The sequence below is a fragment of the Nymphalis io genome, chromosome 22 (assembly GCF_905147045.1).
Source record: "Nymphalis io chromosome 22, ilAglIoxx1.1, whole genome shotgun sequence".
NCBI classification, from domain to species: domain Eukaryota; kingdom Metazoa; phylum Arthropoda; class Insecta; order Lepidoptera; family Nymphalidae; genus Nymphalis; species Nymphalis io.
The window spans coordinates 266,245-279,190 of record NC_065909.1 but is presented as its reverse complement, the minus strand read 5'-3'; the positions used below and the strand labels follow the sequence as shown (position 1 = coordinate 279,190).

The window sequence follows — 12,946 nt, the reverse complement described above, 5'->3', positions numbered from 1 at the left end:
CTTCTGCTTTCACTGAATTACTTATAATTACTTTGATTTCGAAAGTTCCGATAATAATCTCGCCGAAATTCAAACCGTCATGTATCCTTAGTATACATATACAAGAATTATATATCTGCAGAGTTTGTATATTTGAATGCACTTCTCTCAAGAACTACCGAGTCCGACTTTCCTGTATATCGATGCAGGTTATAGTATAGGATATTATATAATATAATGTATATTATGTTATGACCTAATCATTAGTGTATTTTTTTAATTTAAAATAAGTAGGCGTACTGGCAGCGGGCCGCACGATGGCAAGAAAGAACGAAATATTGGCCAATGCGCCATCAACCTTGGCGAAATGTTATGTCCCTTGGGCCTGTAGTTTCACTTTCTCGCTCACTCTTTAAATCACAATACAAAGCTGTTTGGAGGTAGAGTATGTGATAGCAAAGTACCTGCCGAGACGGGCTCGCACAAAGCCCTCCCTCAAAGTGAAGCCATTTATGTTAAATGCTTATATTTTGTACACTTCGTTTATTTTTTCATTGCTAGTTACTACATAGTTGCTGTTACCTCCGTTGCAAACACTCGCCACAGTAAATGTAAACGACTTCTGCTATGGTTTTATTTCATTGTTTTGATTTCTAAAGCGGCTTAGATACCCCGTGTGTAGGTGTGTCTGTGTGATACATTACTTCGCCGGAATCGTAATACGCCAGTAAATCCGCCGCCGTCAAACCTGTTAGATGTTATTCGATAAAGATAACTTTCCATAGTCCAGCAGTCGAATACCTTTTAACGCCCTCTCGGCTTGTGACTTCGCGTCAGGACTATATTAACTACCATCATATTTATTTATTTGTTTTTCAATCGAACAATCTTCTCAAAATCGCCTTCTCACTTAGTAACAAATGTAAATGTCATAAGGCGCGGGCCATGTTAACCTATAATTATATCGGGTCCATAAGCCAACACTGCTAGTAGTGATGTGCACGCGCAGCCGCAACATGTCCGCCGTGAACGCCTCCACGAGCAGGGCTCGAGTCCCTGTGGCGCTTCTGCTCTTGTGCGGTGAGGATATTTAAATTATTTTATATTAAGATACGTCATATAGTTTTTAATCAAGTATTTTATTTTAAAATCTAATTATTTAAATAATATTTCATGATAGTTTTTTCGGTATAACAATATTATTTATTTGTATCCGTAAATCTAAAATCAACTTGGGCCTTATCTATATATTATTAGGTAAGTTTTTAGCAAAAGTGCATTTAGTATCCTGAAGACCTGAGCAATCTCGGTTTTAATAAATGCCTTTTTCTGGATACACCTTTATAGATAAACTTTAAAAAGCAAAATCTGGTCTACATAAAAATTTTAGGGAAAATTTTTAGAACTGTTTACACGATACTGACGTGAAATAAATTTATTTACAAGATTGTTTAGTGTCTGTTATACGATACGAGTTAAGTAAACCAAAAATTAGAATAACTCAAAATAAAATTAAACCAACACGTAAAGTATGAGCGCGGAGGTCCACAGTACATCAGAGAACTTCTACTAATTATGTGGACACATAATGACTGGCATGAGGCACAAAATTATATTTTAACAATTGCTATCTAGAATACTCTTAATTAAATAGAATGAATCTCGACCAATAATCCTGCTTCCTCTAGTTTTCACAATTATTTTAACCGATTTTATCCTTGCAATTTACAGAGGACCAGCCGTAAATAATCTAATCGTTTATTGTGTACACTTTGTTGTACACAATAAACGTATTTTACAGAAAATGCTTAGAAATGAAAGAATTAAATTTATTTGATGTTTGCACAGCGGGCGGACTTATGACTAATTAGCCATCTCTTCCAGACAAGACAGACATTAACAGTCATAAGCATACAAACAAATATTTACACACGAATACCTAAGCTTAAAACATAATTATATAAAAAAAAAAATAGTATTACACACTATTAAATATTTTAAGATAATAAAATATTTAAAATTCTGCCACATGTGTATTCCACCAAGCCGCATTGGAGCAGGGTGGTGGAATAAGCTTCAAACATTCTCCTCAAAAAAAAGGAGAGGAGGCCTTAGACCAGCAGTAAGACATTTGCAGGCTGTTAATGTATATAATATTACTATATAATTAAATTAACTAATTTATCATTTAGTTATTCATTTCAACGGCTTTTTTTCATAGTGATTTCGATTTTATTACGTTTTCTGGAAGAACGTTCCGTAACTTTTTGGTCTGTACCTAATGTGAAGGAGTTATTCAAAAATATTATAACTTACATATTTGGAGTTAAGCTATAAAGTTTAAACGGGACCACTTGGAAGCATTACTGAAACCAAACCGGAAATAACTATTAAGATCAGTTAGTATATATGTATATTTAACTGTCTATGTATTTATATATTTTGACGAGCCGGTTGGCCTGGTTGGTGGATGCTTGCCTTTCACGCCGAAAGTTGTGGGTTCGATTTCCACCCAGGACAGATATTTGTGTGCATGAACATGTCTGTTTGTCCTGAGTCTGGGTGTAATTATCTATATAAGTATGTATTTACAAAAGAAAAATAGTATATGTAGTATATCAGTTGTCTGGTTTCTATAGTACAAGATCTGTATAAGCTTAATTTGAGATCACATGGCCGTGTGTGAAAAATGTCCCAGGATATATTATATTTATATATACATACATAGTTATATATATATCGGGAGAACGCCTAACCTATGCGCCCGATTGACTAAAAATGTGTCACACTTACTCGTTTTTTTTTTCAAATTTTACGCAAATCCTACCCAAAATACATTTCTCTTCTTATCTACATGTGTGAAGCTGGAACTTACTTTTTAATAATAATTATTATTATTTATTTATTCAAGTAACAAGATATGTACAAAATTACAAAAAAAAGAAAACGGTTTTAACTAAACAAAATAATAAAATAAACACTACTATCTACTACTTATACAATTTACTGGTCCAGCTGAAACTTTACAACAGATTTATAAATATACTTTTTAGGTGAACTTTATTTTATATATTTATAAGACCTTCGCGAAAAAACGCTTACAAGAAAGAACTATACAAAACGTTTCAGAAACCACGAAGATATCGCGGAATATAGATTTGTTGAGTCTATATTGAGAATATGGTCTGACTACAGCTGCTAATAGTACTGTTTTGTCGGTTAAAATTTGTCCAGAGGGAAATAAGCAAATCAACTCGTCCGATTAAAAATTAATAAAATTATGAAACTAATAATGAAGTCATGAGAAACTTTGAAGTCGCGAATAAGAAGCGACGTCAAAAGTAATAGGAAAATGAATATGAATTGACGATATAAACTTTTTAAAGTGGTTTTTCAAAATAATATATAAGATCTCCTTGAAGAAAGGATATTTGGTTTTGATTTTTTGGTATTGTTTACCAGAATATTAATAGCTATTATTTGTCTTTGTGTCCTTAACCAGAACATAAGGTCCCAAACCTGTTTGATCAGCAAGTATTCGCGTAACCGCGAGTGACATTCGATAAACGTAGGCAGATGATGTTTTAGTCATTTGTATATCTACTCAAATCTTTGAATATGGTTTATGATTGCAAACTAGTTCTCAGCGAGAGGTCACAGTCATGGCCGTGAACATTCTCATCAGTTATATTTATAAGTTATTGCCGTTCAAAAATATTTTAATATGAATTGAGAGTAGGTATTTTTTTATTATTATTTATATATTTTTAATAGAATGATTTACGTTATTAATCGAAATAAGCCTATACATATAAAAATTAACTATTACTGCACAAGTCATGCGTGCTATGGTTGCAACAATGTTTCTCTGTTGCAATTCTAATTCTCTTGTCTAATTGTCATGAGAGGAGTCATAAGGAGAGTGGTCATAAATATAATAACGTATGAACATCATTATTACAATAAAATAAACATATTTATTTATAGTACCAGTAACAGCTTGTGAATGTCCCACTCCTGGGCTAAGGCCTCCTCTCCCTTTTTGAGGAGAAGGTTTTGGAGCTTATTCCACCACGCTGCTCCAATGCTGGTTGGTGGAATACACGTGTGGTTGAATTTCAGTGAAATTAGACACATGCAAGTTTCCTCACGATGTTTTCCTTCACCGTCACGCATGAGATGAATTATTTACAAATTAAGCACATGAAAATTCAGTGATGTTTGCCCGGTTTGAACCCATGATCATCGGTTAAGATTCACGCGCTCTTACCACAGGGCCATCTCGGCTTTTTAATATAGCACTTTATCATATTAATTTTGATTGAGAGCTCTTATCTAACGCTAGTGCTTTGACAACATACCTCGCTTGTGGGACTGACTCATCCGCAACTCTACATGTAAATGAGATACTCAAGTGCCTATTACTGCTTGGTCGAGCGTAAGACTTGAAGATAGATGACTAAATGTGCTATATTTATTCATATTTGAATTTTTGATGAATTATTTGAATATATTATTAACGTCATAAGGAAATTTAATTATTTAATAAGCCCCTAATTTTATTAATGTTTTATTGAGTCAAATTTAAATACACGTTTATGTTTAGTATTATATTAACATTATAATGAGTGCGCAACACTTTATTATAACAAGTAAGTCCTTCAAAACTGAGAGATGTTGCGCCGAATTATTATGTCTACACTTTCGACTCTCGAATATAAAACTATATAAAAAATACAACAACCGATTGAACTAAATTAAATTAAACTTATAGAATTTGTAGTTTTCCCAGCTCGAGCTGGATCAGATCTATCAGACGAGTCGAAGACTGTCAATCCAGATTACAGTTCTCGCGTCGCGCGATCCGCAAGTCAGCGTTTCTTGCAGGTGATATCAGGTATGAGTCGTATTATTGAGCTAATATTTATTCTGCAATAGTCGTGTGATATTAGCATTTAAAAAAAACAGAAGTACAATTTTCTTTTTGACCCTTTAATCACATAACTAATGCAAAAGGTTATTAAAATGGCTACTTCTCTTTCTCATATTTATTTGGGGGAATAATTGACGGTTGTCTATTAGGTTTAAAAAATATTAGAAATTTTTTTTTTTTTAATTTTTTTTAATTAAATGTCATTAATATCCCTTGAAGACAAGTTTCGGGCAGTTATTGTATTTGCATATTGTTAAGTTATTAATAATTAATTATAGATGTTATTTTGTTTCAAGGTTATGATGATGATAATAACTGGCTGCAGTCTCTCTTATATCCAGGTATAGGTATTTATTTTGTTACTTTTTATAGTTGTTGAGCTGGATGCGAGACAGTATGTGTTATCTGTGCAGAACGCAGCAACAAACTCCGAGTGACGAGCTTGCCGTTGCTATTGCTACCAGTCGAGGTGCCTCTACGTCGCGGTAAATTGTTTGCATTCTTCTTTATCTTATATTTATCTGCTTATGGTGCACCATAAGTCAAGACTGCAAAAGTCGAGATGGCCTAGTGGTTAGAACGCGTGAATCTTAACCGATGATCGTGGGTTCAAGCCCGGGCAAGTACCACTGAATTTTCATGTGCTTCATTTGTGTTTATAATTCATCTCGTATTTGACGGTGAAGGAAAACATTGTAAGGAAACCTGCATGTGTCTAATTTCATTGAAATTAACCCGCATTGGAGTAGTGTGGTGAAATAAGCTCCTAACCTTCTCCTCAAAAGGGAGAGGAAGCCTTAGCCCAGCAATGGGATATTATAAACAGTCTGTTACTGTTACTATGGTGCACCTAAAAAGTATTTTATGTTATATGTTATGATCTAAGATTTGAACCGATACTATGAATGAATCTAGTAGATTTATGGAACTGTTCCAATTACATTAACAAAAAAAAATACATATTTCAAAATATAAGATACCTTTTCAAGGCTCTGGAACTACCTTTCTCTCTTGATGATTTCTTTTTTAACAAAAATTTGATAACAGAAAGCAATATTAAGCTGAGTAGGCGAAGGCTAAGTAACGATTACGAAGAAGATGAGGAAAGTTCTTGGCAAGTCCGTCGTGGAGACTGGCGGCAGGAAAAAAGGCGGCCTTCCTATATACGAGAAGAACAACCATCAGAAGATGAATATCTAGAATTTCCATTCAAGAATCACCCACAGCGACCCGTTCCCAGAGATCCGAGCGTCCCGTCGGTCTCATATTCATCTGAACCCCGCGCTGTGCCAAATATAGTCTCCAGTGGTACGAATTGTACTTTATTCTTATATAATTTATGACTTATAGATATATTTTAGCTATTATGTAAGCAAACAATTAGCAATAATTTGCTCTAGTTTTCTTTCGTTGCTTAAAATATTTTCTGTTAACAGTTCCATCATCGCAACTCGTAGAGAAATTTCGTGCACAAACCCCTAAAGCATTCGGTATGCCTCCTCTTGTGCAATCTGAATTTGATATCAGTGAGCGCATAATTTTACCTGATGATGAAGATGATGGAGAATTGGAGGAGACAAACAAGGCAACTTCTGGTGTAAGAAATAAGCGAGCCATATTCACTACCAATAGGGAAAAAACTGAGGCGATCACCCCAACGCGTCCTAACTTTTCCAAGCCCTTGAAACTTCGAGCTGTGCTGAGCGTACCGCGTGCTGACTACTCCGAGTCATATACGGTATGGTAAGTACTTATTTAATGTACGTTTCTTTATTTCATTCTATTGTAAACCGATGGTTTACCAGTGATTGAGATTTGTGCAGACTCGTTCCACGATACCACACACTCACTAATTATTTAATTATTGTCACAGACTCCTAAATAAATACTATATTCTACTTCTCATAAATATTAATAAAAGTGTAGCAATACGCATAGCAACAAGCACTTTTTGTATATATACTCGTACCGTTTTTCAGTAAATAATTCCACGAATTCCACGATATTCTACTGTTCTACAAGAAGTTTTATTTTACTACTACAGAGAGACATCGACGATTATCGCAACGAAAACAAAGGTTTTGTTTTTGACTTCAAGGCTCAGAAAATAGATAATAATGGTCTCATTTCTAGGTGGGATCCTGTAAAAGGCAATTCCCGTATACATTTTCACGATGGATCAACAGTGACGTTTCGGGAAATGTTACCAAATGGATTTGTTAAAAAAGTAGAGGTAAGATATCTGACTTTATCGCGTTTTAGTAATTGCTTACATAGAAGCAATTTTGGTATGTATTTGTTCCAATGATATTTTTACACCCCGGATCTTGAACTGAACTGTGTATTAGTGAATAATATGTGTTGGAATTATTTTTAATATCTCGTCTTATGTATAAGTGGTTTCTTGAATTTAAATCCGCCCCTCCCAAGTATGGTATACGTGATCTTTCTCCTGGGCCACATGACATGACGTGAGTGAATTTGCTATTGTCTACAAAATATCAAAGTTTATATAAAACAGAATAAGACTAAAATTTGTTACAGATGCACGTGGACCGTTCTGGAGAGCGTGTGGTTCGGTGCGGTGTAGCCACAACTGTCGCCTCAGCCGCTGATCGTGCGAACCCGGCTCTGCCGGACATAAAGCTTTTTACTTTCTCTGGTAAAATTATTACACTCGTAGTCGTTCAGAACTATAACTTTTATTGAGCGACAACTCTTAAAGGTTCTATAAATATTAACATTAATAAATATTTCTCTGGATTACTCTAAATTTTAGAATTATACGATACGACGTAGATAAAATCAAATAAGGTTCATAAAAAGTTAAACAACACAATTGTTATTAATTATAAAAAAATATTTTTTAATGATTTCTACAATAGTGGTTACGCAATTATTATGTTCTCACAACAGGCTATGAGCGCACAGAGAATAGTTTGGTGGAGCGTTGGCAGCACACGGTGTCTGGTCAAGGTGACACACGTGGAGAGGTGGTCACCACGCGACACGAACTGCTGCTGTCTCGTGACCTGCAAGACTTTATTCGACCTATTCGGTAATAATATGACGCCTCATCATATTGATGACTAACTTGACACCTGACGCACGTATATATAAACTCACATTTTTTATGTCAACAAAATCTCTTTCGATATTTGATGGTCTAGATTATTTTGCCTTGCGCTCTGTGTATGTAGTAATTATATTACAATGCAGCCGTGTCTTTTTGAAAGATATAGCAAATATATTTCACAAACTTTTACAACTACAACGCCGTTACTTGAACCGTCCTTGATTATATCAATATTTAAACGAAAGATAGAAACTAAAATAAATGCTATTATAAGTTTCTCTTGTCCTCTCGATGTCCCAATCAGAGTCTCGCCCTCCAAGCCCTTATGCAGACGCACACATCCAGCTGTTTAGTCGAATCAGCAACACACAGTAGCAAAAATATATATTCGGCTTAGCAGGACAATTGGGTTTGATTAGGTCTATGATTTATTTACAGATACCGTGTGTCGGTCAACAGTACTGTGCTGGGGCCGGATTGTGACACTTACGAGCACTTTTACTACGACGCACGTCCTCACAACCGAAGGCCTAAGTTTTTTGAAGCAGATATAAGTATGTATAAAAATATTATATTATATATGATAAATTTATTGAATAATTAATAGTTATCTATAAAATGTAGAAAAAGTATGTTGTCTACCTTTATAAAAAGTAAAAAGAACCAATTTGTCACTGTGCCAAGACGCAACGAGTTTCGAAATGTTTGTATTAATAAGATCACCAGTGGTATTAAAGAGCTCACCGCGCTCTAGGATATAATATCCGTTGCTCGTAGATGAGTTTTGCGACGAAGTGGAGCAGTTGAACGCTTCGTCGGCCGACGACGTCGCGAAGCTTGAACCGCTGCGAGAATTCACAATGCCGGAGCGTGACGCACGTTACGATGCGCTCTTAGAGAAGTAATAAGTTATATACATTCCTTACGAATATGTGGATGATAGTTTTTAACTTTATTGACGTCTACATACATATTGATTACGTACATATTTATCTAGTCAATAACTTTATGTCGACGTGTATTTTTTACCAATTTCACTAATTAAATAATGTGAAGCTTCGGAAACAATTATGTGTTGTTCGAATATTATTTGAATATTAACAAAGAAAACAATTTTACAGTTTGGGCCGTAATTTAAAGTTATCTTAATCATCATTACTAAATTTAATTAATATGTCGAAAGGTTCAAGAAAAATTATGTACGTGAGTTTGCTAACGACATCGAAGGCGCAGTCCGCAAGAATATCCTGATGCAGAGTTCAAGGCTCATATCGTCCGGGAACCGTGCTGGCGCGACCGTTCAGTTGGGTCTAAACTTCCTTGCGGACCGCCTCGACGAAGAGATGAGCGACATGACGGGGGTGGCGCAGGGCGGGGAGCGTGAGAACGCCGAGGCGTTCCCACACGCGCGCTCGTCGCTGGCGGCGTACGAGCGGCGCCTACCGGACAGGTTCGACTGGCGAGCGCTGGGCGGCGTATCTAATGTGCGATGTTAGTATCTCCAAATACTCATAATGTGACCACATTATATACAGTACAATATATCCCTCTTGAGTTACTATGATGTGAGGGCCCCAGGCTAACATCAGGCTCAGAACTCTACACTGTATGTAGTTCTGTTCTGTTAACAGTAAACACTTCAAAACGTGCACTAACCCATAGTAATGAAGTTGGCAAAGTAAAGTTCTTCAAGTGCTTTCCGAAATAAGCAAGTTGAGTCACTTATAACGTATTTTTGCGTCATGTCGCGTGTTTAACATTACGTTGTTGTCACACATAAAAAGAATATTATAATAAGATTTAAATGGTGCAGTCCAGGGCACCACATGCTCGTCGTGCTGGGCGATCGCGGTGGCGGGCGCGGTGGAGGGCGCCCTGTTCCGTCGCACCAAGCGCCTCGTGCCACTCTCTGAACAGAACCTCGTTGACTGCGCAGGCCCGTGAGTATTTCATAACCTGTTCATTTGTGTTCATGTTCTAAAAGCACTATCAAATAATGTAGTGTGTAATTAATGTAATTAAATAGCGGTATTCTTTAAGGGCCCTACTCATATTGTTTAGTTAAACACTGATTCCTTTCTTACTGTTATACTTTATTTGACTTTTGAAAAAAATAAGACTTAATTAAACATCCCTTGTGTCATTTTAGTTTAGCAACAATGTGTTTACGTAAGTCTTTAAGAAATATAGGCGTTTGTTAGATATCATCACTTGGGTATCATTTCTAGAGTATAAATATAATTTTGGTGTAACTTTTAGATTTGGTGGAAGGGGCTGCAAGGGTACATGGCCGAGCTACGCTTATGACTATATCCAACACCGAGGTTTGCCCGCCCTGGAGGAGTACACGCCGTATAAGGGGAAGGTTGTAACAGTTTTTTTTTTTTTGATTTCTCGATTATTCACTTTTTGTGAGTTCAGTTACCGAGGGATGCCTCTGCTTTAGAATGTACTAATATATCTTTCATCATGTAAATAATCTGCAGATCGCACTTAGCATTACATTATGTAAATAAGTATTAATATAATTTTTCGCTACCAGGTGGAGCAGTGCAAAAGAGATATCGCTCAGCCCGTCACACGTATCAGCGCACACGTCAACATTACTAAATACAGTGTTCCGGCGCTACAGGTCAATTGTTATTGATTCGTGGCTTATAAATATATAAATATTCAATAAAATAAAGAGTTTTGGCTATTTTGGATCATTTTCCTGAAAGACATTCGGTTAAAGAAGTACTAGTAAAGTGTTTGTACATACGTAGGCAACTCGGCAATATTCTTACTTTTACTGGTGGTTGAGCTATGTGCAAGCTCGTACCTACGTACCACCCACTCATCAGATATTCTACCGCTAAACAGCAGTACTTGGTATTGTCGTGTTCCAGTTTGAAAGGTGAGTGAGACAGTGTAATTGCATGCACAAGGGGCATAACATCTTAGTTCCTATGATTGGTGGGGCATTGGCGATGTAAGCTATGGTTAAAATTTCTTACAATGCCAATGTCTATGGGCGTTGGTGACCACTTACCATCAGGTGGTCCATATACACGCCAACCACCGATTCTATAAAAAAATACTTCCAGCGAGTGCCAGATTACGAATCCGTCTAATGAAACTGAAACATTTCTCAGGTGGCCATCAGGGAGTACGGACCGGCCGTGGTCATCGTGGACTCGTCAGCGAAGAGCTTTCAATTTTATAAGAAAGGAGTTCTCTATGATGATCGTTGGTCAGTGTAATGAGTTGTACACATTTATAAATAGTATAACTGCTTCGTACTCTAACAGGCTTTTATAATTTTGACGGTAATATGGCTTCTATTAAATTTGAATTTCTTAGTTAATTTATATATAATAAACGTTTACTCGAATCGAATTAATGAAATCTCTTTTTTGATGACATATTTTTTTGAAATCCTGCCTTAATTTCTAAATATTTGTTAATTTTTAAATTGTATAATTTCAGTTCCAAGAAAAGTTCAAAACACGCAGTTTTAGCAGTGGGTTGGAGCCAAAAGAAAGGCGAGCCGTACTTTATATTGAAGAACTCGTGGTCCGAGGCCTGGGGCGAAGGCGGGTACGTGCGCGTGCAGGCGCGTGCGAATACGTGCGGCGTTCTCACTTACCCCTCCTATCCACGTCTCACGGACGACGACGTCTTTTTGGAAAAAGAGACCTTTTAATTAACTAATTGATTCTAAAATAACATTTGTATTTATTTATTGCCTGCCGGTCGCAGCCAATATACTAAGGCTATCAGTACCGATAAATTTTCGAGTTCCGGGAAAAAAAATTCGAGACTCGGCCTGGCTGAGAGATTGTCTGAATGACTAACGATCTAAAGACATGATATTTGATGTTTAATTTATTGTCAAAATATTCTATCTACTGTTACAATATTCAAATAACAGAATTAATATAATTATTCTGAATTATATATAATTAATTTTTGCAATAAATTAAACTCAATTACTGGTGGTAGGGCTTTGTGCAAGCTCGTCTGGGTAGGTAACACCCACTCATCAGATATTCTACCGCAAAACAGCGATACTTGATATTGTTGTGTTCCGGTTTGAAGGGTGAGTGAGCCAGTGTAATTACAGGCACAAGGGACATAAAATCTTAGTTCCCAAGGTTGGTGGCGCATTGGCTATAAGCGATGGTTGACATTTCTTACAATTCCAATGTCTAAGGGCGTTTGGTGACCACTTACCATCAGGTGGCCCATATGCTCGTCCGCCTACCTATTCTATAAAAAAAAAAATTTGAATTCTGCTAGCAGTGCCACCTGTTATGTAAACAGGCTATCTTAGCATGATGTTTGTTTATATTCAATTCTATATTAATTTTTAATATATAATTTGTGTAAAATAGTACAAGTTTTACATAACAATAAAACTTGTAATTTTGAGCAGACTTATATGTTGTATACTTCCCTTTCCTGTTTCTGGTATTTTGTGTGGGGATGTGACGTCACGTCCGCTTCCCACCATTTGATTGGTGCGTCTGTTAGGTACGCAACAGATTTGCGCGTGAAGAGCGATCCCAATTCTGAATTTGATAGCATCTACTATTCTTTTTTTAATACAAAACAAGACATACACGTCATTAAGTATATTCATTTTTGTAAACCACATTATAATATTAAACATTAATACAGTAAATATAAAGATAGTACAATATCCTCACCTTTAGTTGATTTTGCTACCAATGCACCAAACGAACTGAGAGCAAATCAAATTAGACCGCGATTTGACAGATTGACTGACATCTACAGATTGATTTCGACACATTGACTTTGACAGATTGACTTTGACACATTAACTTCGCAAAATTGACATATTGACAAATGGACAGTTGACACTGACAGCTCGACATTGACAGATTGACTTTGACACTGACAGATTGACTTTGACCAGATTGACTTCGAAAAATTGACTTTGATACATTGACTTA

The 12,946-nt window shown here is 36.1% G+C and overlaps 1 protein-coding gene across 3 annotated transcripts; it reads left to right on the top strand.

The window, feature by feature from the left end:
• The first annotated feature begins 725 nt into the window (after positions 1-725).
• Positions 726-12,401, top strand: LOC126777037 (uncharacterized). 3 transcript variants are annotated; one of them, XM_050499882.1, is made up of 17 exons: positions 726-1,059; positions 4,772-4,876; positions 5,209-5,253; positions 5,326-5,397; positions 5,960-6,220; positions 6,349-6,655; positions 7,046-7,145; positions 7,457-7,574; positions 7,829-7,970; positions 8,427-8,542; positions 8,766-8,889; positions 9,172-9,479; positions 9,802-9,928; positions 10,248-10,353; positions 10,531-10,620; positions 11,123-11,220; positions 11,457-12,401. In XM_050499882.1, exons 1-17 carry the CDS (start codon positions 975-977, stop codon positions 11,671-11,673), a joined length of 2,421 nt encoding a protein of 806 aa, XP_050355839.1. In that variant the 5' UTR covers positions 726-974; the 3' UTR covers positions 11,674-12,401. The 3 variants fall into 3 exon arrangements, with proteins under 3 accessions (XP_050355839.1, XP_050355838.1, XP_050355837.1); XM_050499881.1 differs by having other exon boundaries at positions 4,763-4,876; XM_050499880.1 differs by having other exon boundaries at positions 4,754-4,876.
• Positions 12,402-12,946: the final 545 nt, after the last annotated feature.